The sequence below is a fragment of the Pongo pygmaeus genome, chromosome 3 (genome assembly GCF_028885625.2).
Source record: "Pongo pygmaeus isolate AG05252 chromosome 3, NHGRI_mPonPyg2-v2.0_pri, whole genome shotgun sequence".
Lineage (NCBI taxonomy): Eukaryota > Metazoa > Chordata > Mammalia > Primates > Hominidae > Pongo > Pongo pygmaeus.
Genome location: NC_072376.2, coordinates 190,035,425 through 190,061,781, shown reverse-complemented (window position 1 = coordinate 190,061,781; position 26,357 = coordinate 190,035,425). Strand labels below are relative to the sequence as shown.

Below are 26,357 nucleotides of genomic sequence, written 5' to 3'. Positions count from 1 at the left end.
ACCACTTATAAAAGTCTTCAACTTAGAGGAGAAGACAGTTCTCTCAACAGTGATTTGGTTTTAGTGCTGTTTTACCTGTCTCCTTATTCTTTTAGTCAGTGTATTCAAAAACACATTTCTTGCAGCCTTTGAAAGCAAAGAGCCACACTTAGTTTTCCAGGAAGATGCTTTCTTAATGTGAATTAGCTATTCTTCATCTCACCAGAACATTCTTCAAAACTGCTGTTCCTGAATTCATGCTTGATACCCATGGGTGGATCCTGATTTGTGAACATTATCTACCTAGGCATGGATGAGGTCTCTCCATGATCACTGATACTGCTCACGGCAATCTGTCTACCATTTGGAAAACAGGCTGGGGCAGAGTCTGGAAGGGCAGCCATCAGTGGGAGCAGGATGATGCTGCCAAGGGTTAGGGGTGGGAAAACATAAACTCTTCTACAATAGCTGTTAGTTATCTCAAATAGTGCCTTACCTTCACTATCAGGCTCTGTCCTGCCTGGTTTCACTGGAGACAATGCCAAATCCTGCAGTGCTTACTTATTATTTTGTTTTTGCATTGCTGTAAAGGAATACCTAAGACTGGGTAATTTATAAAGAAAATAGGCTTAATTGGCTTATGGTTCTGCAGGCTGTACAGGAAGCATGATGCTGGCATTTGCTCACCTTCTGGTGATGCCTCAGGAAGCTTGCAATCTTGGTGGAAGGGGGCGCTGGTGTGTCACATGGCCAGAACGTGAGCAAGAGAGGGAAGGGAGAGGTCTCAGACTCCTTGAAACAACCAGCTCTGGCATGAACTAACAGCAAAATCTCACTTCTTAACAAAGGGATGGTGCTAAGCCATTCATGAGGGATCTGGTCCCATGACCCATTCATCTCCCGCCAGCTCCCCCCTCTAACATTGGGAATCACATTTCAACATGAGATTTGGAGGAGACACAGACCCAAACCATATCAGATTACAAACACTGTGTGTGTAAGCAAAATTGTTTCTGCTGGTCTGAGCCACTTGAGCCCTTTCCCTCTAGTCACATGGAACACCTCTTCTTGTCCCCCATCTACACTGCTGCTTCCTTCCTACAGCCCCTGCCCTGCCACAGTCCTTGGAACCACATTGGGTGCTGGTTATCTCCTGTCAATTCTTATTACATTTGATTTCCCAGAGACATGTGGCCCTGTGACCACACACACCTGTTTGAAGCTCTCCCCTCTTTCTCTGGCACCCGTTGGCTTGACAATCTCCCCTCCCGATGCTCATCATTGTTATGCTTCTTCCCAGACATATTCACTAGTTCCTTTGCCTCTTCCCACCTCATAGATGTTCCTGTGCCCCAGGTTTCTATTCTTAGACATTTTCTCTTTTCATTTAGAGTGCTCATCAAGTAGTCTCATCAATGTCCAAGACTCCAATTACAGCTTAAATGTTCATGACTTTTCAATGGCTCTCCTAAACTCTAGACACACATATGTGACTGCCTACTAGACCTAAATTCTTAGGTACACCTTCCTACCATCTACATTATTACAGAGCTTAAATAATCAGATTATAAATTATACAAATATAAAAAATAAGTAATTTTATAAATTTATTAAAAATTGCTTTTAAAACAACTTTATATGTCTTCTATAGTGCTAGTTCTTAATATAGATTCCATAGATGTCTTAAAAGATAGAAAAATTATAGCTTATGAAGACACTGCAGAATTCTCTCTTAAAATAGGTATATATAGTGCAAAGGATTATTGCCATTGCAATATTTCACTCAATCAAAGATTTTATCCAACCTGTATAAACGGATGTCTTTTTAGAGAAGAAACTGGTCAAAATCATAATAGTGGCATATGTTGAGGTCACATAGTGAAGTTATCTATGCAGAACAGACAGTATTGTGGAGAATACCTAGAATCTTGAGAATTTACACAAACAGTAATAACTTAAATCTGTATAGCAAATAATATACATATCAGATTCATTTAGTTTATGTAATCTTTATAATCCGAGAATAATGAGTCAAGTGTTATCCTTAGTTTACTGATTATCAAAGAAACATACAGCTTGGAGAGGTCAAATGAATTTTCCAAATTTATGCTACTTATAAATGGGAGAGCTAATAAAAGCCACCTGTCTGGGAGTAACCCTGTACCTATTTCTTCTAAAGCATATTGTTTTCTAAAGAAAGTAGCTAAATTTTTAAATGAATATATAAGGAATACATCTTGAATGAAGACAATATGCATTATATAATTTAGATATTTCTGTATTTCATTATTCAGAATTTATTTTAAAAGTCTCCTTGTTGGCGTGGACAAAATTGGCAACTAATCCTATCCCATAAATATTTTCAATGGTCTTCAGCTGATGGCGTGAAATTTCAGCAAAGGCCAAGTCACAAGGCTTTGAAGTTTGTCATCTTTTTTATCACTGCTCAGATTGTCATGAAGACACCAAGTAATACATGGATCAATTATAGTTAAATGACTGCAAGTTGATCTTATCAAGCAGTTAGTGGGCAAGATTTCACTTTTACCATTTTTACTGGTAATGATTTAGAATGTAAGAACCCTAGGAATATAAATCTACTTAGTTTTACTTAATCAATGATGTATTTGTTTATTTAATTTAAAACATTGTTTTTGGAGAAGGAAGAGAACAAGAGAAGTTCTTCATCCATAAATAAGATGTTCAGAAGGAGACCAGTTAAACTAAATTTTGACTGTAATTCAGAATTGTGTAAAATGCCCTACTTTATTTTAAGCTCATTATTTTCATAATTCCTTTACCAAGATAGCAGAAACATGACTTTATTTATTAAATTATAAACGTCTTTTTTTTTGTTTTAAACATAATTTATAAGAGATCTAAGACACGTAAAACTACATCGAGGTAGAAATTTAATAAAAATTAACTTTACATCTATATAACTTACATCTATGTATTCAGTTTATTTAAAGTAGGTCATAACCAAGCATTTCTGGGTTGTGTGGCCAATAGCTTTGCTCCTAAATCACAAAGATGTTTCTGTGTGTGACACTTTTTAAATCCCTGGAATATTTTAAATGTTCATTTCAAATAACCTTTAACTTTCAAACAGTTCTTTTTTCTTGAACACATTGGTCTGTCACATCTCTGCTCTGTAATCATTAGTTGGTTATCCTAATTCTAATATACTTCATAACTAGTGACATAAGATAAACATATGGAGTATTTATTACTCTGATAAAAGATACTCTGATAAAAAAAGCAAGACAGTTTTTACTTTGTAATCATAAAAAACATAGCATCCTGTGTACATTAGGCAGCTACTTATATAGAGCTAATCTCACTCTTTCGGACTCCAATATTTACCATAAAAGTGCTTTACAGCATCTATATAATTTTTTCTTCTTTTTGTCCCTTCTTTGTAGTTATTTGAAATTACAGTGCCTCTCTCTCAAGGCCCCAAACCAGTAACAATCAGTTTTGCCAATCACACTTCCTGCCGATGCATGTCTAAACTGGATGTTTACAGACAAGTTCATTCCATTATTAGACGTTCCCTGCCAGCAACACTACCACAGTGAGTATGAATTAAATCTATTTTTTCTGCATCCTCTACTAATATTAAATTATTTTCAAGTAAACAAAAGTTTAATCAAATAACCTCTGTGAAATTTACTATAATATACTCTGCTTCAAATACAAAACAAAGACAAAATTTTGTATAGTATACAATGAAAATAAACTGAAAATTAAAATTCAGTGGGAAGCGTATTTTAGAGGCAAAGTAATTCATAATATCAAAGAAGTATGTCTGTGAAATAAAACACATTCCACCAGTGTTCTTAAAATATCAGTAAGGTAGCTTAATTGATTTAACATTCCTGAAATCAGGTATGCTAACTCATAAATCATATTAAAGTTCAAAACATTTCAGCCTTGACAAGATTTTAGGCCAAAACAAAAAGTAAATATAAATAATTTTATATCTATTAGCATTCAATTGCTTTCTTCAATCTGAAACATAAAAATATATATATGTGTGTGTGTATATATATATATATATCCATGTTTCTTATTTCAGCAATATTTGAATAGTGAAATAGTGCTTAATTACTTGAAAAAAATTTCTCTTAATATCATTTCAAATTGACATTCAAACCATTATTTGTTATTCAGGTTTCCTTTCCATCCTATTTTTTTTGGAGGGGCAAATGGCAGCATATACCTCATATGATCATATAGGAGAACTTATCACGTTCTCCTGTATGATCATGTTCTGACCCTGTGAATAGCTGATAATGAATTAATATGCATTACCGCCCAAGACCTGAGAGCTTTCTGCCCCAAAGTAGGGAAGCAACCCTTTGTTCCTTAGGATATCCGGTGCATATGGATGAAACTTACATAACTCTAGCATTTGTAACAAATGCATAAATAAATTGATCAAAAAACATATATATTACAAAAAATTTAAGAAAACCTTACATTTTTAAAAGACTCAACGATAAATGTAATATGCAAACCTTGGTCTTCCCCACTGAATCACGTTGTATTGCTCTGCTTAGCGTGGCAGATAGGGGGACCCCTTGTTTGTCCAGGGACAGTTTAGGAAAACCTGGAGGATAGCCTAATTTGAGTGACAGAGATCTGTCCCCTTTTATGTGAGAAAGCAAAGATCTTACAGACATTTGTGAATAAATGTATGCTAATACAGGCAAGAGACCACTACCATCTGAACTCAAGAGGATGCCATATGTGCAGTTTCATCCCCGCAGGCCAGAGAGTTCTGTTCACCTTCCTCAGCCCTGAGCAGAAACCCTCAGTGACTCCTCCATTCTGAGAGCTTTAGCCATTATCTCCATACTCATGGTTTCCAAAATGACATTTGAAGATCTAACCATATTTTTGACTTATAGTATTTTATCTAAATCTATCTTCTATTGCTTTGTTTGTAATTATATTTGCTGTAAATACAAAGAGAAAGACTTGTTAAATCCTTTATTTCTACATTATTCATGGCAGTGTTTTCTCATTTTCTTTGAGGCCTTGAAATCGGAGTTGTCATTACTTCTTCTTCTTATTCTATCCCATCTAAACACGATTGATTATTTTGGGGGAGGGGGAGATATGTGTTCCAAGCTAAACTTATATTTCATTTCCATCACTGCCATTATCATCCACTTCATTATGCATGTCTCTGATCTAATGCAGTGATATTAATACTAGTTTTCAAGCATTATTAAGTCTTTCTCCTGTTGTATAATGTCACTGTTTTATGAAGTAAGCTTTAAAAGGCATCGTTTCATTCATCTCACCAGAAACAGTGACTTTCAATTGCTCAAAGAACTGAGCACAAATTTCTCATCACCCTATTCTGGTGTCAGCCTTCCTTTCTTGTTTTGTCTTCCATTATTCACCCAGTCTGTGTTTCACCAAGTCCGATTCCCAGAACGCCAAGCTCATTTCCTGCTCTGTATCTTGTTTCTATTCTGGCCCTGGCTTGTTTTCTGCCTTTCCAAAGCCCTCTCCATTTCTCAGAGTTCAGGTAAAGGTCTTTCTCCTGCATTTGTCTTGTCCGAATACCACGGCCACCTTTGCTGCTTGAATACCCATAGCACTCACTGGATTAAGTTCATCCTCACATGGCTTTGTCAGGGTCTGCAAATGTTTCATGTGGAACTGGATTATGAGAGTGTTTCCAGCAAATTTATATCCTCTGCAATATTCAGCTAACACTCAAAAATACTTGAGCCATTCCTGTGCTCTCAGCCCTTTACCTGCATTGTCTGATTTAACCCTTAACAAACTCATCTAGAAGGTCAGCAGCAGCATTTGCCTTATGTTACAGAAGAAGGTGGAAATCACACTCCAAAGCTGTTGGCTAAACAATGTACATAAATGCTTGTTAAATAAAATGACTTATTTCCTGGATGTATTTTATAGCATTTGCCATGTTTTCATCATTACTTATTCATATAACTACTATCCTATACACTGTTTGAGGTCAAGAGACAGGAAGCTACAGCAAAAAGAGCCTGAGTCTTACAGTAAGCCGTATCTAATTCTGAATTCAGATTTGCCACTAATTCATTCTTTATGACCAGGTAGGTGTTTTATGTCTCTGAAACTCAGTTTACTTATATATAAACTGTAAAGATGTAAAGAGGATTGAATGAAGTACTGAATGCTTATGCAATGCTTAGCAGAGTGTCTGGTATCCAGAAGGTAGTCATTAAAGGGCAGATTTATTATTACCATTAATATCCAAGTCTGATTCATTTCCTCACCCATGTGTTTTTCAGTATTGTTAAAACCACTATCTACAGTAAGAAAAACATTTTATATTCCAAACCAGGATGTGTGGTATACACACACATAGTGTGTGTCTGTGTATATATATATGTTGATATTAGAGAGTTTTAAATTAGATAGCTAGATACCTTCACATGTAATTAGTTATGTATAAGCACAAAACTAAAACAAATTACCATTTAAAAATATTGTCCTTAATTATAGTGCTGCTCAAGCTTTCTCGTTATGACAACCCCAAGGATCCTTTTATAAACATTTTTTCCCCAATCACTTTCCCCATAAAATTTTAATATCACACATATACTCTGTCTTTATACTATACGTATCTCTGTGCTTTATACACAAAAAGGAAGTATAAAGTTTACTTTTTTATTCAATGTAGGGTTAAATAACAAAATAAAATGTTTAAGTTAACATTTAAATTAAAAATGTTTAATCTCTTAACAGCTCACATAAATTTATAATTGTATTTGCCGAGAAACTTTTAAGGTAATCTGTTTACTTATATAAATTGTAATATATCAAATTACATATGCAAAGTAGCAATTGATATGAACATATAATACAAATATAATAATTTATAAAAACATTCAAAATCACTATTTTTCCAGCAAAAGTAAAATAATTTTTAAAATAACTTCTTTAAAAATATTTGGAGAGCTTAACTATTAACTTTGCTCAGTATGAGAAAACAACTTTCAACTTATATAGCTGATAAATATTAATTTAGATATTGTCAAATTTCTCTTTTCATCATTTGACATGTAATGGTATGACTAACATTTGTAGAACTAATAATAAAATATAAATTATTATTATTTAATTCTCAAAGCTCAGGTCACACAAAAACACCAAGGACCAAGCATAAGCAATATCCACAGGGCAACCAATGGCAGCCAATCGGCCCACATAGGTACCACTCAGTATATAACTTTGAAATCACTCAGTCAGTCAAGATAAAATCCTCCAGTCACAGCCATCTAGTCACCATAATTTCATAGCTCATATATTGGAAACACTTGGGGTGTGTTCCATTGCCAATGCTGTTCGTGTAATGGCCAATAAAACCGAATAGAATTTAAGTATTAAGGAATATTATTTTCTTGGGTTTTGGAGAGCCAGAAATCACTGAGATATTAAGATTTCAGCCCCACCCCAGCTTCACACCCAATTTTTACTCCCTTAGGGATGATTTTACTCCCTTTATGAATATTTGCTTTATTACATGTGATATACCCAGATAATTTTTTCTATTCTGTTTTTCTTTGTGAACATACTGGTCTCAACCCATTATGAATTATGGCCCACAACTTAATAAAAGCTACACTAGTAATAATATATATATGATGGACATGTAACTATCTTATAAAATTCTAACATTTGTTAAGATTTAAGAGGAACAGTCACCACCACAGTGGCTAAAATTAAAAACACTGAAAAAAACAAGTGTCAGAATGTGGTGCAACCAAAACTCGTATGTCACCAATGGACATTAAAATTGTTCAATCATTTTGCAAAACAGTTGACAGTTTCTTATGAATTTAACATGTACATATTTCCACACAATAACTTGTGTACAAATGTTCTTTATTAGTCAATAACTGGAAACAACTCAAATGCCCATGAAAGATGAGTGGATTAACACATCTTAGTATATGCGTACAGTGGAACATTGCTGAGCAATGTAAAAAGAATGAACTGCTGATACACACAAGAACATAAAAGGATCTCAGAGACATTAAGTTGAGTGAAATAAGCTTGGCTAAAAAGAGTGCATGCTCTATGATTTGATTTACATGAGGCCCTTAAAAGATGCAAATGTACTCTAGAGTGAGAGAACGCAATTCAGTGTGTGTATGAGGATTTGGATCGTGATTGACTGAGAATGGGCAAAAGAGACATTGTGAGGTGTTGGAAATATTCTTTATTTTGATTGTGACAGTAGTTAATGTGCATACATAAACTCATGAAAAGATGATAAATTCAAAATAGGAGCATGTTGTTGTATGCAAATTACTCCTCAATAAAATTGATTTTTGAAAAGCCTAGAAAAGAATCCCTTTATTAAGTATAATTTTTTAAGTAGCTTAGGTTTAAAATAGTAGATTTCTCTTCTTTTTTTTTGAGACAGAGTCTCATTCTATCACCCAGGCTGGAGTACAATGACGTGATCTCAGCTCGCTGCAACCTCCACCTCCTGGGTTCAAGCAATTCTCTGCCTCATCCTCCCGAGTAGCTGTGATTACAGTTGCCTGCCACCATGCCTGGTTAATTTTTGTATTTTTAGTAGAGATGGGGTTTCACCATTCTGGCCAGGCTGGTCTTGAACTCCTGACCTTGTGATCCACCCGCCTCGGCCTCCCAAAGTGCTGGGATTACAGGCGTGAGCCACCACGCCCGGCCAAAATAGTAGATTTTTAAAAACCTTTACAATAACATTTTAAGTCAAATCTTTAATTGATTAGGGAGGGATATTTTCCAGAGTCATCCATAAACTATACGTTTAGTCACTAAGATAAAGAACGCTTCGAGATCCTATTAAAGAACGCTTCAAGATCCTATTAGAGAAAACAAAGATGCGCTTGGCTGGCTTTGAACTTAGAGCACTTATAGTCAAGTAAGAACACCACATATTATAGTTACATTATTATTGTTTTATTTTACTAAATATTACAAAGCACCAAGCATCTGCCATACATTGTCTCATGTTCATACAAATACTGCCGGTGGCTCCATTTGTAATACACATCACATAGTACAGGGCTGAAGAGTGTGGATGCTGTAGGCGGCTTCCAGTTTTGAGAATTTAGTCTCTGATTTCTCTTTGAGTTTGAGTAGGTTCTGTAAACTTTCTTGTGACACTTTTTTTTTATTTACAAAAGAGCACATAAGTAAGAATGTTACGTATAACATCATACAGAATATTTATAAGCTAATCTTCACTGAAATCAATCTGTTCAATAGCATTATACCATATTTGACATACCATACCATGTTAATCTGATATTGTAGAATAGCATAATATAATAATAATAACTCCTAACTCAAGGATGTTGTGATTTTTATAACCAGCAATCCATATTAAATATTAACACAGTGCCTAAAACATATTAAGCATTCAATAAATGATCGCTGCTATTTTTACTAACATCCTACAGATTTGGAAATTGAGTCTTAGAAATGTTAACGTGTACAATGCTAAGGAGCCAAAAAAACTGCCAGGAAAATATAAAAATTAAAATCATTTTATTTCTGAAACCCATGTGTTCCCCCCAATATCTTCTAGCATTTCTAGTATTTACAGAAAAACTTTCAAGTCTCAATATCAGAAAGTATCATAAAAGCCAGAGGAAGTATCAATTCCCTTTAGCAGACACAGTTAGATACCAATTTTCATATTAGCGTTCTCACAGATTATTTTTTCCAATTATTTCCTCTCATATTTTCTTCAAATTGAACTCCATGTATTTCCATGGGCCCTTTAGTAGAGACTTTCTTTTCATGGAGGGAGCCATTTGTGATTAAGCAGCGATCCCCTAGATTTTCCTCCTTGGTAGTAGTGTTTATTCATTCATGAGACATTTATGTCAGGTCTTCTATCTCCATAACACTGTATTAGGAAATGTGAGGTATTTTTAAATAAATAATATAATTCTTTAGCTACAATAACTCATGTACCAGAGTACAAACAAACATAATATTTCTAATATAGTAAGTGTCTAAAACACTATGCTGTACTTCATTCACTTATTCAACAAATAGCATTTGTGTTTCTGTTAGCTACTAACAAGGTGCTAGACCATAGAGATAGAAAGGTATGTAGAATTGTTATTCCGGAAGAAATTCCATTCTTGAGCTAGGCATGTAAACATATGACTGAAATCAGTGAAATCAGTGTGGTGAGGAAGCATCTTGGAGACATGGCTACAGTAGAGAGGGTATACATGAGTCTGGAGAGGTCAACAGAATCACATATGCCCAGCCAAGGATGGGCTCTTTCTTAAAGTCTCTTGAGAACTACTAAAAATATATATGCAGAGATGTGGTATCTGCAGTTTTGTATTATAGAAAGAACAGCCTGGTGGCAAGGGAGTATGTGGATTAGAGGAAGCAAAACAGGAGGTGGAAAAATTCAGGAGTAATCTTTTGAAATAATCGAAGTGAAAAATAATAAAGATGGTGGCCACAGCAGTGGATATGGGGATAGGAAGAAAAGAGGTGGAAAAGACGTTTGAAATACAAGAAAGCATATAACTTGGGAACCGCATATGGGGGATGGTAAAGTGGGAGAAGTTGAGGATGAAACTGTATGGATGACATTCAAAAGACAAGGAGCACTGTTCATAGGAGGAACTTATCTGAAAAGGAGAACTGAGTTTTTACACGTTAGCTTGAGTGCTTGTAATATTTGTAAGACATCAAAGTGGTAGAGTAATTGGAAGAGATGACCTCAACCAAAGGAAATATAGGAAGTAAGAAGACAAGATGAGCCACAGATGAAACTGTGGGGAAATCAATATTTAAGAAACAGTAATCTGTAGAGCAGACACAATAATCTGGAGAAACAGTAATCTGTACGGGAGACTGAGAAGAAGCAATCAGAACAATCAGAATAACAACAGAGAGAGAGACCACAAAAGCCAGTGGAGACATGAGTTCAAGGAAGGAGGAAGTGGTAAGAGGTGCCGAATATTAGAAAGGTTCAAGAATAACTAGGACTTACTCTGTTAGCTGAACAGCCTGAAATGGAGATGTTTATTTACTAATAACTTACCATACTCTGGGCACAGAGAGGGAGAATGTGTTTTGAGAAAGGGGGAGAGAATGCAAGAGAGTGAAAGAAATTCACGTTTACACATGAGAAACTGAATCAGAAAGGGTAAGTAAATTTCCCCAATGTCACACAACTAGAAAAGTAGCAAAGCAGAGATTCAAACTAAATTTGTTTGGATATAATCCATTTCTTTTGAGGTGTGGCTATGACTGCATTTTTATTGTTTTTTAGTTGATACATAATTGTACATACTTACGGGGTATATGTGATATTTTGATACATACGTATAATGCATAATGGTCAGCTCAGGATATTTTGGATATCCATCACCTCAAACATTTATCACTTCTTTGTGTTGTAAACATTTTAAATCTTCTAGCTATTTTGAAATATATAATAAAATATTATTAACTATTGTTACCCTACTGTGCTATGGAATACTAGAACTTGTTTCGTCTATATAACTGTACTTTGGAATGCATTACCAACCTCTCTTCATTCCCCCCACAACTGACCCACACTTCCCAGCCTCTGGTAACCATCATTCTACTCTCTACCTCCGTGAGATTCACTTTTTGGCTCTCATAAATGAGTGAGAACATGAGATATGTGTCTTTCTGTGCCCAGCTTATTTCACTTAACATAATAGCCTCCAGTTCCATTCATGTTGATGCAAATGACAGGATTGCATTCTCTTTATGGCTAAATAGTACTCCATTGTGTATATATAACACATTTTCTTTATTTTTAACTTCTATAAATTAAAAAATATCAAACATCAAGGACAAAACAAAAACAAAACAAAAAAGTGCCCTTCTACCCCAATTTGAAATGTAACAACTATTTTGTCATATTTACTAAAGATACAACCCAAATCCCCAGTCATCATTCTTCACTCTTCATTCCCAGAAGTAACCACCACTCGAAAATTGTATTATTCTCACTCTTCTCTATTTTTATGGCATCTGGATTTATTAACATACCGGAAGATATTATACAGTGCAGCTTTGAGTGTTTTGTATTTTAACTTAAAATGTTGGCGTTACTTTTTTTCTCTTGACATTATGTTTTACAGATATAGTCATATTGCTATCTGTACACCTGGTGTATTCATTTAATAACTATATAGCATTCCATTAAATAAATAACACAAGCTTTTACTTTTTTTTATTCTGTGACAATGTACTATAGGGAAGTCAACATACACTACAGATTAGCAAGAGAGTACAATCAAAGAGGAGAGAGTGATGTCAAATAGACAAGGACCTTGAAGTTAATAGTGCTAAATTTATTAGTTATTTGGTTAGCATAGACAATGTCCCTAAAGATGTAATAAAATAACACGTTCTGTGCACATTTAATAAACCAGGTTGATTTCAGTCTTAAGCTGTGAAAGCAATTGGATATTAAATGAAAAGACAATGCTGTGATTCTAAAGCTTTGAGCACCAGCCTGGGGAATTTCACCTATTCTGTAGTGGTATTAGGGGAGCAGAGGTTGTTTCTAGGTAGAGGAATGATTGACAAGACAATGTTCAGCATAGCCAAGAAATCTTGAATTATTTTTAATGGATAATAAATATAGAAGATAGGTATTATTTCAATTTGGAAGACAGTCACGTTGTGGTGATAAAGAGAAAAGGGATGAAAAAAGATGAGAAAAAAATGGATAAATCTAGCCTGAAGGCTAATTTGCATATTTATTTATTTGCTGCCTTTTATTTCTTTTATTAAAATGTTGACATTGTTTACTCAGTAGAACTTATTTGCTTGCAAGAAGTTACACTTACTAGGGTTTATTTAAGAAGATTTTATTCTTATGAGAACGTGTCTTATTTCCAAGGAACAGAGTAGATTTATAGCCAAGGAAACCTTTGATTTGGAACTTGAGGTCTCCTGTCTTTGGTCTATTAATCTTTAACATATCCTCAGTCCAAATGCCTAGATGCTTAAATATCCATAAGTTGTACTTTTAGCCGTAATGCTTCACTCTTTCCTTTTTAATTTGAAGGTTATACATTATTGCTTTACCAAAAGACAATGAAGCAAAATAGCGTAATAACATAAATTTAATAAACTATATCAGAGTAGAAATGGAGAGATAGCTTAGCTTCCAGTTAATTGGACCAGTCTGATACTAGATCATCAGAAACTACTGTTTTTCAGCATTTTAAAACGTGCATCTTTAGTCTGCCCTGAAATTATCCTCTTTGACAGTTCAAAATCTTTATGTCCATATACAGTAATTTTTGAAATCGTAAGTCGTATGTCTGTTCATCCTCTTTCCTACAAAGCTCATTATCTAAACATTGTCTCACACTTCAAAGGATCACCTGTTGATACGAATGGATTTACCAATGGAACTCAGGCAAGAGATTCCAGGCTGTGAGCATTACTGTTTTTTGTAAAGGGAAGGTAACTTTTATATATAGTTTGCCTGCCTTTGGACAGTCTCGTTTCTACCTTCTAAAATACAATAATTGAAAGCACAGCATTCCTATGGCTTGCTGATAGATTGTGAGAAATAATGCAAAGTATATACAGCTGAGGAGATTGCATCAATACATCTCTGCACTGAAATTATGGAAGTGATTTGCCTAGAATTGGGGGCTATTAGATCAAAGATTGTCATAAAGTTTAAAGTTACATTCAACCAAACACATGGACAATTTTTGTTAATATTGTATTAGACCAGATTTACCAGTTGTTTTCTAAAATTTAATAGACTTTTTTTTTAGCCATTTTAGGTTACAGAAAAAGCAGAAAGTATAGAGAGTTTTCATACAACATCCTCTTTCACGAGTTTCCTCTATTTTTAACATCTTGTGTTAGCATGGTACATTTGTCACAGTTGAGGAGCCAATACTGACATGTTATCATTAACTAAAATCCATAGCTTATATTAGGGTTCCTTCTTTTTTGGGTGTAAGTTCTGTGGATTTTGATAAATATATAAATGACATGTGTCAATCATTACAGTATCATGCAGAATACTTTTACTGCCCTAAGAGTCTCCGTGTTCCACCTGTTCATTTCTCCTCGCCTGTATTCCTGGCATCAACCAGCCACTTTGATGTCATATCAACTCTTATACCCTCATAACATGTTTTTATTGTCGTTGTTTTTGTTTTTCTGTTAATGACATGTGGCTGTGACAAGATAATGAGACCAGCAGCTGTTGTTGAAGGACCTTTTTTCTTAATTCCTGATTACTTATCCTCGAATTACATGACAAGCTGATAAATCCAGTAACCATGGATTTTCCATTGTTTCAACCTGCCAATACTTCTTTCAAGCTTGTATATCCAAGAAAATATGAAAAACAATAGAGCAGAAAATCACAAGCTTCCATACTTATCCTACTCGCCCTGTGTCTCCAACCCCAGTTCTGGTGGCTTTCTAACTCAATTAAGTCCTGTACTTAGCCAGTTGGTGACCACACAATGTGACATGTTTTATATCCAAGTCAGTCTCAGACTAGGTAAGCTTTTGTATGTGGCAGATTACTGCTTAATTTATACTCAGACAAAAAGGAAAAAATTAAACATAAAAACATAACTTTTTTTTTTTTTGAGAGTCTCATGCTGTTGCCCAGGCTGGAGTGCAGTGGCGTGATCTCAGCTCACTGCATTCTCTGCCTCCCGGGTTCCAGCAATTCTCCTGCCTCAGCCTCCTGAGTAACTGGGATTACAGGCACGTGCCACCACACCTGGCTAATTTGTATATTTTTAGTAGAGATGAGGTTTTGCCATATTGGCCAGGCTTGTCTCCTGACCTCAGGTGATCTGCTTATCTCGACCTCCCAAAATGCTGGGATTACAGGGGTAAGCCACCGTGCCCAGCCTAAATCCATGTTTTAAATTAATGCAATGATTGTATTATCCTTTCAAATATTAAGACTGGCAAAATTGTTACAACTATGGAGTTTTCATTGATTCATCCTACTCACCATCTTTTCCTTTAATGTCTGAACAAACCCCAACTCTGTCCACTGTTCTCCCTGTCAGTAGACTAGTGGAACACAAGCAAACAGTAACACAAACAGACACAAACACAAGTTCATGCGGAATCAATACAAATCAATACAAAAGAAGATAAGTCGATGTGTTTTTCGATACATACTATTAAGCATGTGCCTTTTTAACAATTTATATGAAACCTAAAATGTATGTATTTCTGATTTCTACCTGTAGTACTGAAGAAGTTACTTAATAACATTGAATATAAAGGCCACTTTTACTTAACCACCTTCCATTCACTATTAACTGCTGTTTCCAAAGTATAAGCAAATCAGTCTCTGTGTACATAGTCAAGTGTATATAAGCATCAGGTGTAACAAACTCAAGATGAACACGACAGTTCAAAGACATTTGGGACAAAATTGTTGAAGCATTTTTACCCAGGGCTCTGTGGCTCTGACAGTGAAAGAATATATTTGCTCTTCCAGTTGCTATTCAGACAGAAAGCTTGGGCAAGAAGGGTCTGTATCTGTATTCTTCATAATATAATTACAGGCTTGAAGTTCAGATAACATCCGCAGTTGGCATTTGGAAAACCAAAACCCTATTTTGCTATTTATCAAGATTATTAATGGAGTCAGGTTTCGCTTATTTGTTTCTTTAATGGGGTACAGAACATCCTGTTGGATAACCCGCTGAATGACATGAAGGTGCTCTGAAGGAGTGCATGAGAGCTCATGGTACCTGCCTTGAAACATGGGTTTCACTAATGCTTGTGGCTCACACTTCCCATTGAACAAGACTAGAGATAGGAAGGCTATTTGAGGGACACAGCTATGGAACTATAGGTGCCACATGGTAAGCCAAATTTTCATTTGTTGTGTTGTTGTGAAAAACCTTATTAAAAGAGCTTCCAATGAGAGTACTTGATTAATAACACAGTTCATATCTATAGAAATAATTTGCTTTTCAAGAAAATCGTCATGTGCTACAGTTGAATTCACATTAAATTAATGTTATCGTTCATTTTGAATGATCTGTGAAGTATTTTAAGAGAGATCTGGGGAAGTAAATCAATAAGTAGTTTAACATAAATCAAGGTGCAGTCAATTTTTTTCAATTAGAAATATATTACAAAGATTCTGCCATTTGCAACAACATGAAATAACCTGGAGGAAATTGTGCTGAGTGAAATAAGCCAGACACAGAAAGATGCATATTGCTGATCTCCCTTATATATGGAATCCAGAAAAGTAGAATTCATAGATACAGAATAGAAGACTGGTCACCACGGTCTTGGGGGTAGGGGACATGGGGAAATGTTAGAGGGTGACAACTTGCAGTTACAAGGTGAATATGCTCTGGAGACCTAACGTATAGTACAGCATAGTTACTCTACTCAATGGTATTCTCACTGCACCCCCCCAACCCCACACACACACAGTAACTCTTTGAGGTGTGGATATGTTAATTAGCTTGATTGTGGTAATCATTTCACAGTGTATACATATACCAAAACTTCACTTTGTATACCTTATATATGTACAATATTTATCAATCATGTTTCAATAAAGCTGGAAAAATGCATAAATAGTGTATATGTGTATATGTGTATATATATATATATATATAAAAGATTATAGCTCTTTGAAAAAGAGTAACATTTCAGCTCAGTTCTGACTAAGACCGAACAAAAGGTGATAGCATGTTTTAGTTCCTTAAATGTGGATTTGAGGAGTCAAGAAATCTCCAAGTGTAGGAAAACCTCAGTGGCAAAGAGTGTAGAATATGCAAGAATCACAAAAATAGCATGCACAAAATAGCCTGCTATGATGTTGAAAGTATAAGAGCTAGTAATTATTACCCAACGTTTAGAATATAATGTAACAGAACATATTTGGAATACTTTATCTTTTAATATTTCAAAGGAGAGATAAATGCAAAGTAAGATTTTCTTTATCATTAAATTGTTCTTTAGTTTGAAAAACACATATACTCATATTTTTGTCACGTGATTTTTAACCAGCATAAAGCAATAGCTGCCAAACCAAAGTCAAGTGAAGCTGTGAAAATAATTAATGAAACAATTCTGGTAAAAGCATCTTTATCCTTCACACATGTTATAGGCAGGATTGTGGTCGTGTCTGTGTGTGTGTGTGGTGGGGTCGGTGGGGGGATAGGAAAGATAGTTTATTCACGTGATTCTCAACATAGATATGCCTTGCAAATAATTGTGCAATTCCCTGCTTTGCTTTGCAGGCAGAATGTCTTTGAATCAATGTCTTTTATAAATACACTATACAAAAAAACATAATTATAAACCTTTAAAGTATTTATGCACACTTTAATATTCAGAACTGGAAGAGAAATTTCAGTAAGGAGAAATGCTTTGGAGATTAAAACGTAAAGGAGATAACCAAATTTTACTAAACCTCTGTCCATCACGACCACATTTCCTTTCATTCTAAAATAACAATATTTTGGAAATGTTGCCCCCCCCCCACCATTTTTACATGAGAAGTTTTAAATGCCAAGAGCTTGCTCCTCACTTTTGAAGCAGGGTGCTTTCTTTAGGAACCAATCTGTATCACAAGCATTCTATTGGTTTGTATTTTATTACGTATCATTCTATTACATTTTAAAATGCATTTCTGAGCCCACGTCATTGATTTCATGATTCATTAATGGGTTGCAAGCAGCAGTTGGAATAACACTGGCTTAGGTAATGGCAGTATAAATCACATGTTGGTAAAATGAAAGATGCCTTTCTACCAACACGGTATAATGGCCACTCGATGCCAACATGGCAGTGTGTTACTTAAACCATATATCGATCAACATAGAAGCGACATGACCAAAATGTTTTTACCATCATTTATAGAAGAAGATTATGAGTTTCATGCAGCCAGGATTAACTGCATTGCTATTATAGAACTTAACATAAGTTGTATCATATTTGATGGAAGGATGCTAACAATCAAGAGGATATAAATTTTAAAAACAATGATACTGTTTTGGACAATTGATAAGTCCTGACTGTCTGCGTTTTATCTAGAACAATATATGTTCATGATTAACCAAGAAAATAATGACAAAAATGCGCAATGAGTAGAGACTTGCCCTTGGAATTCCTAAAATTATTAGGAAGGTACAATGTTCTCCAGGAAATATTGATAAGTGAAAAAAACAAGGTTTACAATAGTGTGTAAGGGATGCTATCATCTGTGGAACAAAATGAGAAAAAACATATATGCAATTTTTTGGCAAGAAGATACCCTGAAAACATAAACCAACAAGCCAAAAAAAAGAAACTTGCTGATGATACAGAACTTCTCTGACTGTACATTTTTCTCATAGTCTTAACTCCGATAATTACATACATGTTTGACATTTTCAAAAGTAAAAACATAGAAGTACATAATATATGCAGGATAAAGCAAATAACAGTTGATGTGAAGATTGTTAGAAGTCAAGGTTTTCATGGAAGTTATTAGTATGAAGTCAAAGCAGTACATTAAAATCCAGTAATGTTGATTGGATTTGGATGTAACAGTATGAAATTTTTTCTCTAAAAATATATGCAGGAATCTCTTGCTTGAGATCAGTAATCTATTCCCAAAAATAGATTTTGAGAGCACATTTCTGTTGTTCTAAATGGGAACAATTATAGTGAATGGAAGGTAAACCAAAACATAGCTATTTCCTACAAAATAATTGATACCTAATAACGCCTGTAGAAAAGCGTAGAAAAGCAACAAACTATCTTGATAAAATCTAAAATGTATATTGTTTCCTAATCAGCAATTATTGCTGTTGCTAACATACAGTTGCTTTGTATCTAGTTACATGGACTGTGTATATGCTGTATGAGAAATTGTCACTTTGTGGTATAGCATAGCAAATAACACAGCGATCAAAAAGTTAAAAGTCAAAATTAAAATACATAAAAGACCCATAATAGACTGTTTTTCACCTTGCTAAAGGAGAAATGACTCTTGAAGAAACTCAAGAAGGGACAAAGAAAGGTCAAATCAGTCATTGCTATTTGCAGAAGGTGATGGGTGGATGGAGGACAAGGGGGCAATCTTAGACAAACTGTCATATTAAGAGGAATGAAGAGAACTTCCTCGTGTCTGTGTCTAGTAGATGCTGTAGAGACTTGCTGGACAGGAAAGCTTTGGTAAATCTTCAGAAATGATGTTCAAGCTGAAGGAAGATGTTCAAGCTGCATTTTGGTTGGAAAATGCAGATTTCCTTGTTTTTCTGTTGAAAAATTCCTCTATGTGATGCTGTAAGAGTTACCAGGCTATTATTAAAAGAAAGATGTATTGTCACAGTGAGTATGTCTGCAAAACTTTCTTAGCAAATGGCCTGTTTGTTTATACTCAATGCACATGTTAAGATGGCTACATAGGATTCTTACTATGTTCTATCAATTTGGAATGTAACTCAGCATTCTTCCAGCACATAAAGTTGTTTACAATACATAATGAGTGTGAAAGATATAAATAAATACTTCTATTTGATGTCTACACCAACATTAGATGAAAAAATGAGGCAGTGAGAAGTTGATATATATTCTGTAAATTAGGATATTTAAAACCAAAAATCCTTCTACTGGGTAAATATTAACTAGGAAAACATTCTACAGGGTATACATGCATTTTTCTAGCTCTGCCCCCTGAAAAGATCTAGTAGTAATGTGATCTGATGGCACTAAACACTTCTGATCTCAAATGATAGCCTCTAAAATGCTGTTTTCCAACAAAGAGAATTAGGGCTCCTGAAGAAATGGCTGATTCCAGGTGTGGAGGAAAAAATGAGCAAGCTGAGCTTGTGATACATGTTCACCCCAGAGAGGGCTCATGTCACGTGGGCACCAACAGAGAGGGGTCTCAGGTAGCAACAGTGGGGCCATTGGACCATCAAAGGAGCAATTGGTGTACTTGATTGAAGCCTGTAGGATCATGATTTTTACTAAAACAGGGAAGGAAGGCGGGAAGAAAGGGGAAAGGAGGGGAAGGGAAGGAAGAAAGGAGGGAGGGAGGGAAGGAAGTAAAGAGCTAGAACAACAATGAAACAAAATATCTTTGATAACTTTTTGGTGGAGTACAGAGTGGAAATTTTGCATTTCTGGAGGCTTTGCAACATGGGGATCTGTGCTTCAGAAATAAGTCAGTAAAGATACATTTACATAGATGTTTTCTCCAGTATTGCTTGGAAAAGCCAAAATCAAAGTGATGTAGATTAATGAAATAAATAATGGTACATATTTTGTATGGAATATTACATAGCCACTAAAAGTAATGGAGCAGAACTCTATTCCATGACATATAAAAATGTCCATGATATATTGTATAATGGAAAAAAGAAATTTTAAAGCAAAAGGTTTTACCTTATTTATTTCACAAGCTAAAACCCTATATGATTATACAAACCAATGTGTTTGCCTTAAAAAGATAAAAGTCTGGTGTCCTCTATGACCATACCACAAACAGTGATTACCTCTGGAATTGGAATTTTATAGCAGTTGTGGGTAGAGAGAGTTTGGGAGAAAACATTCACATTTTATTTCATAATTCTTATATTTTTAAAGATTTTCTATAAGCATTATTTTGATACATATGTGAGCAGAGATGATCCCTTCTAGGTACCAGTTACACCATTGCTAAACCTCGTCTGTTTCTTCCAAAGGTGTCAGGCAGCGAACAAGACTTGCCCCACCAATTACATGTGGAATAATCACATCTGCAGATGCCTGGCTCAAGAAGACTTTATGTTTTCCTCGGATGCTAGAGATGGTAAGCAGAATGATGCTTTAAAGACTAAATGCCAAGGGTCTATATCATGATTAACATACTCTAATATTAAAACCACATGTACAATATTCATCATTCTTTGAAATAAGTGACTAAAAAATAGTACATTTTCTACTTTACATTGGTATTATTTTGAACTCCTTTATGAAGGAACATACTCATGTTTGTACACAATCCTTTGATGGAAAACATACAAAGGAAGACGCTTTTAAAAGCTTTTGTTTCATGCCACACCCAGAACCAAGTAAGGTATAGTAAAGATTCTCTGACTGTTTTGTCTAGACTCAACAGATGGATTCCATGACATCTGTGGACCAAACAAGGAGCTGGATGAAGAGACCTGTCAGTGTGTCTGCAGAGCGGGGCTTCGGCCTGTCAGCTGTGGACCCCACAAAGAACTAGACAGAAACTCATGCCAGTGTGTCTGTAAAAACAAACTCTTCCCCAGCCAATGTGGGGCCAACCGAGAATTTGATGAAAACACATGCCAGTGTGTATGTAAAAGAACCTGCCCCAGAAATCAACCCCTAAATCCTGGAAAATGTGCCTGTGAATGTACAGAAAGTCCACAGAAATGCTTGTTAAAAGGAAAGAAGTTCCACCACCAAACATGCAGGTAAGAGATCCTCATGAAGAGTATTCATTTCTCTTACTAGAAATATGCTCTAAACCAAAAGCAGTTTTCTTAACCAAAGTAACAATTGCTTGTTAGAATGAGGCCAATAAATTCTGAAAGACAAAAATCTTATATTTTTTTAACCAATGCTAAACGTGCATGAGACTGGATTTGCTTCCAAAAAAGCAAGACAGGAGCCTTGAGGATCAAAATTAGAGCCAACCTCAGAATATACTCTAAATTAGTGGTTCCTGTGGGATGTTTTCAAAATACCTACAGGCAATCCACTTCACCCCCACCAAAAAGTATGATGCCTTTAGACATAATTTAGGACAACTGTTCTAAATGCAGACAATTTTTATGTAAAACTTACAAACAAAGGACATGAGAGTACCATTGGTATAGAATTATATCTGGAAATGAAAATATGTAAGCTAAGTATTGGTAGAATTAGAGAAATAAATGAATATGTTGTTAAAGGTACCCAAGACTCGTGTCTTAAACTTGGTTTTGCACTCTTCTTCATCAAGAAAAAAAAAATGAAGTTATTCGACTCAAGTACATTCAATGTTAATCCCGGAACCTCTTCCTCTTTAATCTCAGAGAATAAGGTGATCCTACTATTTAAGCCAGACCTGTGCGTTTGACATTTTCTCCACATTCCTTCAACATTGCTTCATGCCATTCCTTCTTTCTTCTGTAACTTGAACATCTTCAACTCTACTTTTATTCCCCTCAGTTTATAAAAGTTCCCAAATCTCTTCTATTTTATTAGCCTCTTACTGTGAAGCTAAGCATACTTTAGCAACCCAGGTCTGTCCTCTTCAAAGCTGCTAAAAAACGAGGCATTTGTTTTCACCTTTTTCATCTACCATGTATTCAACCAACTATAACCTGGTTTATAGCCTAGAGTGCTATGTTAAACCACTGTTTAAGGTTTCATTGGCCTCATAGTTGCCAAATCCAATAGAGAATTTTGTCCTTAGGTAACCTGTCCTTTCCATGGCCTTTTTCTTTAAGCTCACCTCTTCTATGACATGACATTGTACTTTCCTAGTTGTCTACTTAATTTTCAGACCATTTGTTTTTAATCACTTTCACTGGATTCTTTTTTTTACATCCATTCTTTACATATAGGTAGATAATGTTCTTTTTAACAGAAAAAAGCTTGTATTTCATTTATTTACTATCTTCACTAATGTTCATTATTATTTTTCCACAGTGTATAATGAGTTCATCTTTTTATTCTCAAGAGTTTTGTGTCCTTATTTTAATGTATATTTTTGATGGTTTTCCTAAACTAATATTTTAGCTACTGCATAAAAAGGCTTTAGTGGATCTGGCTATCTCATTGATTATATTTTTCTTCCCTTATACTCCAAAGTACATCATAGGTATCATTTTATTTTGAGAAAGAACTATATTCCAATTTTACCTACATATTCCTGCTGTAATAACCAAGAGGATATTTCAAAAATGTATATGCTACTATTTTCCAAAGGCTATAGATACTAAATCTTTTTAAGCCTTATTAAACTATGTTTTATATTGAATTCTTCTTGAGTGAGTTTAGTATACATTGAAAAATCTGAAATTCTTACGTCTGCATACATACTTTTCTACAGAATTATATGAACACAGATAATATTTCTATCATTGCATTCCTCCTAATACTATACATTCTTTCAAAAAGACTTTCTGTTTACTGCAACTCATCCTAGGTTCATTTTTCTAAGTGTATAATTCCAGGCTTTGTGATATAAATTGGAGCAAAAGAGAAAATATCATATTTTGAAAATATATATTCTCCTCATTCTCTCTTAATATCTATTACAAAGTGCAGTGGGCAGAGTATATATTCTTTGGTTCATTGCCTTAATTAACAGCTTTTATGGATCATTAAGTATCATATCCCTTTTTAGTAGAGGAGTACCAGTAGTCATAACTATGAATTTGCATTTGCAAAGTTTAAGAAAAGTTAACTAGACATGCTTTCTTTTCTAGAGCCAAATAAATGAAATGTCAAAACCAAATTGTGTAGGGTTTTTTGTAGCACACTTTTGATTTCCACCTCAGGTCATCTTGCACTTTTCCCTTTACACCTATTCCCACACATTAGGCATGCTCGTACTCCAAAATGTTTTTCAAAGATAGCTCCAGTTCTCACCAGGCGTGGTGGCTCACACCTGTAATCCTAGCACTTTGGGAGGCCAAGGCAGGCAATCACTTGAGGCCAGGAGTTCAACACCAGCCCAGCCAACATGGCAAAACCCTGGCTCTACGAAAAATACAGGAACTTAGCCAGGCGTAGCCGCACACACCTGTAATCCCAGCTACTCGGGAAGCTGAGACACAAGAATGGCTTGAGCCCAGGAGGCGGAGGTTGCAGTAAGCCGAAATTGCCCCATTGCCCTCCAGCCTGGGCGACAGAAAAAGACTCTGTCTCAAAAAATGAAGCCTCAATTCACTGGAGCAACGGGGCAGGGGACAGATTGACCAATTGGTAATTTGTCCTCTCACCGCTACTAGAAACTGGAAGTCTAGGATGGGAGGAAGGGGACCCTCGCTGCTGAGTATTGTCCCTGTCACCTCCCTGCCCCAGAATGGCTCTGTTTCACCTGGAGCCAAGGTGAAAAGGAAGAGTTAGCCACCGTCATGCAGCCAGCTGCCAAGCAGAGACACAAGAGTGAGGGCGCGGCTGCTCACTGAGGACCACAGTTCTGCCAACATGGCTGGGTTTAATTGCCTGGAAGTCTGGGTCCCATACAAGTCCCAGACTCATGTGAATTCTGCCATGCTTATGTGATCACAGTAAGTCAGCAGACCTTCAGTGTTCACTTTCAGAATTTCTGTTTTATGTTTCTTTCACCCATGAAACAAAAAGCACTTCAAAGGAACTAATGCTTACAATACCTCATCCTTCCATTTGTTATATCAGCAAGCAAGACTTTTATTTTAAGGCTTTTCCATTCCTCTTAAATGTTGTAATTCTAAGCAGAAACAAACTTTTATAAACCTATGAACAATTTCATCATAAAATTAGTAATTTGGTTCCAGTCTGAAATTTAAAAACACAGAAATACCTTGGTAGCATAATGAATCCATTGCCTTGATCTTTAACGTAAATGTGTTCTTGTTTGTTCTCCTAGCTGTTACAGACGGCCATGTACGAACCGCCAGAAGGCTTGTGAGCCAGGATTTTCATATAGTGAAGAAGTGTGTCGTTGTGTCCCTTCATATTGGAAAAGACCACAAATGAGCTAAGATTGTACTGTTTTCCAGTTCATCGATTTTCTACTATGGAAAACTGTGTTGCCACAGAAGAACTGTCTGTGAACAGACAGACCCTTGTGGGTCTGTGCTAACAAAGACAAAAGTCTGTCTTTCCTCTACCATGTGGATAACTTTACAGAAATGGACTGGAACTCATCTGCAAAAGGCCTCTTGTAAAGACTGGTTTTCTGCCAATGACCAAACAGCCAAGATTTTTCTCTTGTGATTTTTTTTTTAAAGAATGACTATATAATTTATTTCCACTAAAAATATTGTTTCTGCATTCATTTTTATAGCAACAACAATTGGTAAAACTCACTGTGATCAATATTTTTATATCATGCAAAATATGTTTAAAATAAAATGAAAATTGTATTATAAGCTGCTAAGTTCAGTCCATTATCATCTTACATGATGAACAAAAACTACTGTCTGAAGACACTGATCTTTTTCTGCCCTTTTTTCTTTTCTAACCAGATGTCACATATGTATTACTGTGATAAAAAGTATGATCCTGTGAAAGAGAGTGTCAGAGGACAACAGAATGCTATTGCTTCCTCTCTTATATGTTTAATGATTATAAACATTTTAGTACATGATACTTTTGAATTTATAACCAAGTGAATCAATATGAAACATCTTGTAAGATAGACTACTTAGCATTGTGATTAAAAGTCATTCAGTGCTCTGGGAACATTCAGAATCTTACCTTGGTAGAAAAGCCTGCAGTATATATTAAAATGGCTTTAAAATATTTTCTCAAAAATAATCTTTTCCAAATATTTGACTTTTTCTGGCCAGCTAAAATACTTTTTGTGAGTGGAAGTGTTCCTATCCAACACATTTTAAAAAAACTAAAAATAATATTTAAATGCTCATGCATGTTTAAAAGGAAACATTTCAGCCACACAATTGAAGTGCTTGTTTCATTTTCAAAAAGGCATTACACTAAAATACCTTTATCTTTTTTTTTTCCTTCAGAGAGTCTTGCTCTGTTGCCCAGGCTGGAGTGCAGTGGCGTGATCTCAGCTCACTGCCCCCAACCTCTGCCTCCCAGATTCAAGTGATTCTCCTTGCCTCAGCCTCCTGAGTAGCTGGGATTACAGGCATGTGCCGCCACACCTGGCTAATTTTTGTATTTTTAGTACAGATGGTGTTTCACCATGTCGGCCAGTCTGATCACGAACTCCTGACCTCAAGTGATCCACAGACCTCGGCCTCCCAACGTGCTGGGATTACAGGCATGAACCACCGTGCCCAGCCTAAAATACTTTTCTCTAAAACAAAGATTTTGCCTGCATAAATAAAACCAAATAAGTGTTTTGTTTGTTGACAGAGAATTATATACTGGTATGTCATAACTACTGTATAAAAATAATTAGTCCTGAAAAGAGAAAACATTCCTCATAAGCATGTAAAGGTAGCACATTAATTTAACTAAAACATTTTTGTTTTTTGAGATGGAATCTCGCTCCGTTGCCCAGGCTGGAGTGCAGTGGCACGATCTCAGCTCACTGCAAGCTCTGCCTCCTGGGTTCAAGCCATTCTCCCGCCTCAGCCTCCCGAGTAGCTGGGACTACAGGAGCCCACTAAAACATTTTTAATTGGTATAGGTGACAAATCAGT

General features: G+C 35.5%; 1 protein-coding gene across 1 annotated transcript in view; it reads left to right on the top strand.

Annotated features, from left to right (window-relative positions):
• VEGFC (vascular endothelial growth factor C) overlaps window positions 1-25,112 on the top strand; it is a 121,767-nt gene extending 96,655 nt beyond the window's left edge. The window contains exons 4-7 of the mRNA XM_054486163.2: window positions 3,405-3,556; window positions 20,718-20,824; window positions 21,125-21,458; window positions 24,608-25,112. Of these exons, the coding sequence (XP_054342138.1) occupies window positions 3,405-3,556; window positions 20,718-20,824; window positions 21,125-21,458; window positions 24,608-24,722 (708 nt within the window). The 3' untranslated portion in view covers window positions 24,723-25,112. The remainder of the gene's footprint in view (window positions 1-3,404; window positions 3,557-20,717; window positions 20,825-21,124; window positions 21,459-24,607) is intronic.
• Window positions 25,113-26,357: the final 1,245 nt, after the last annotated feature.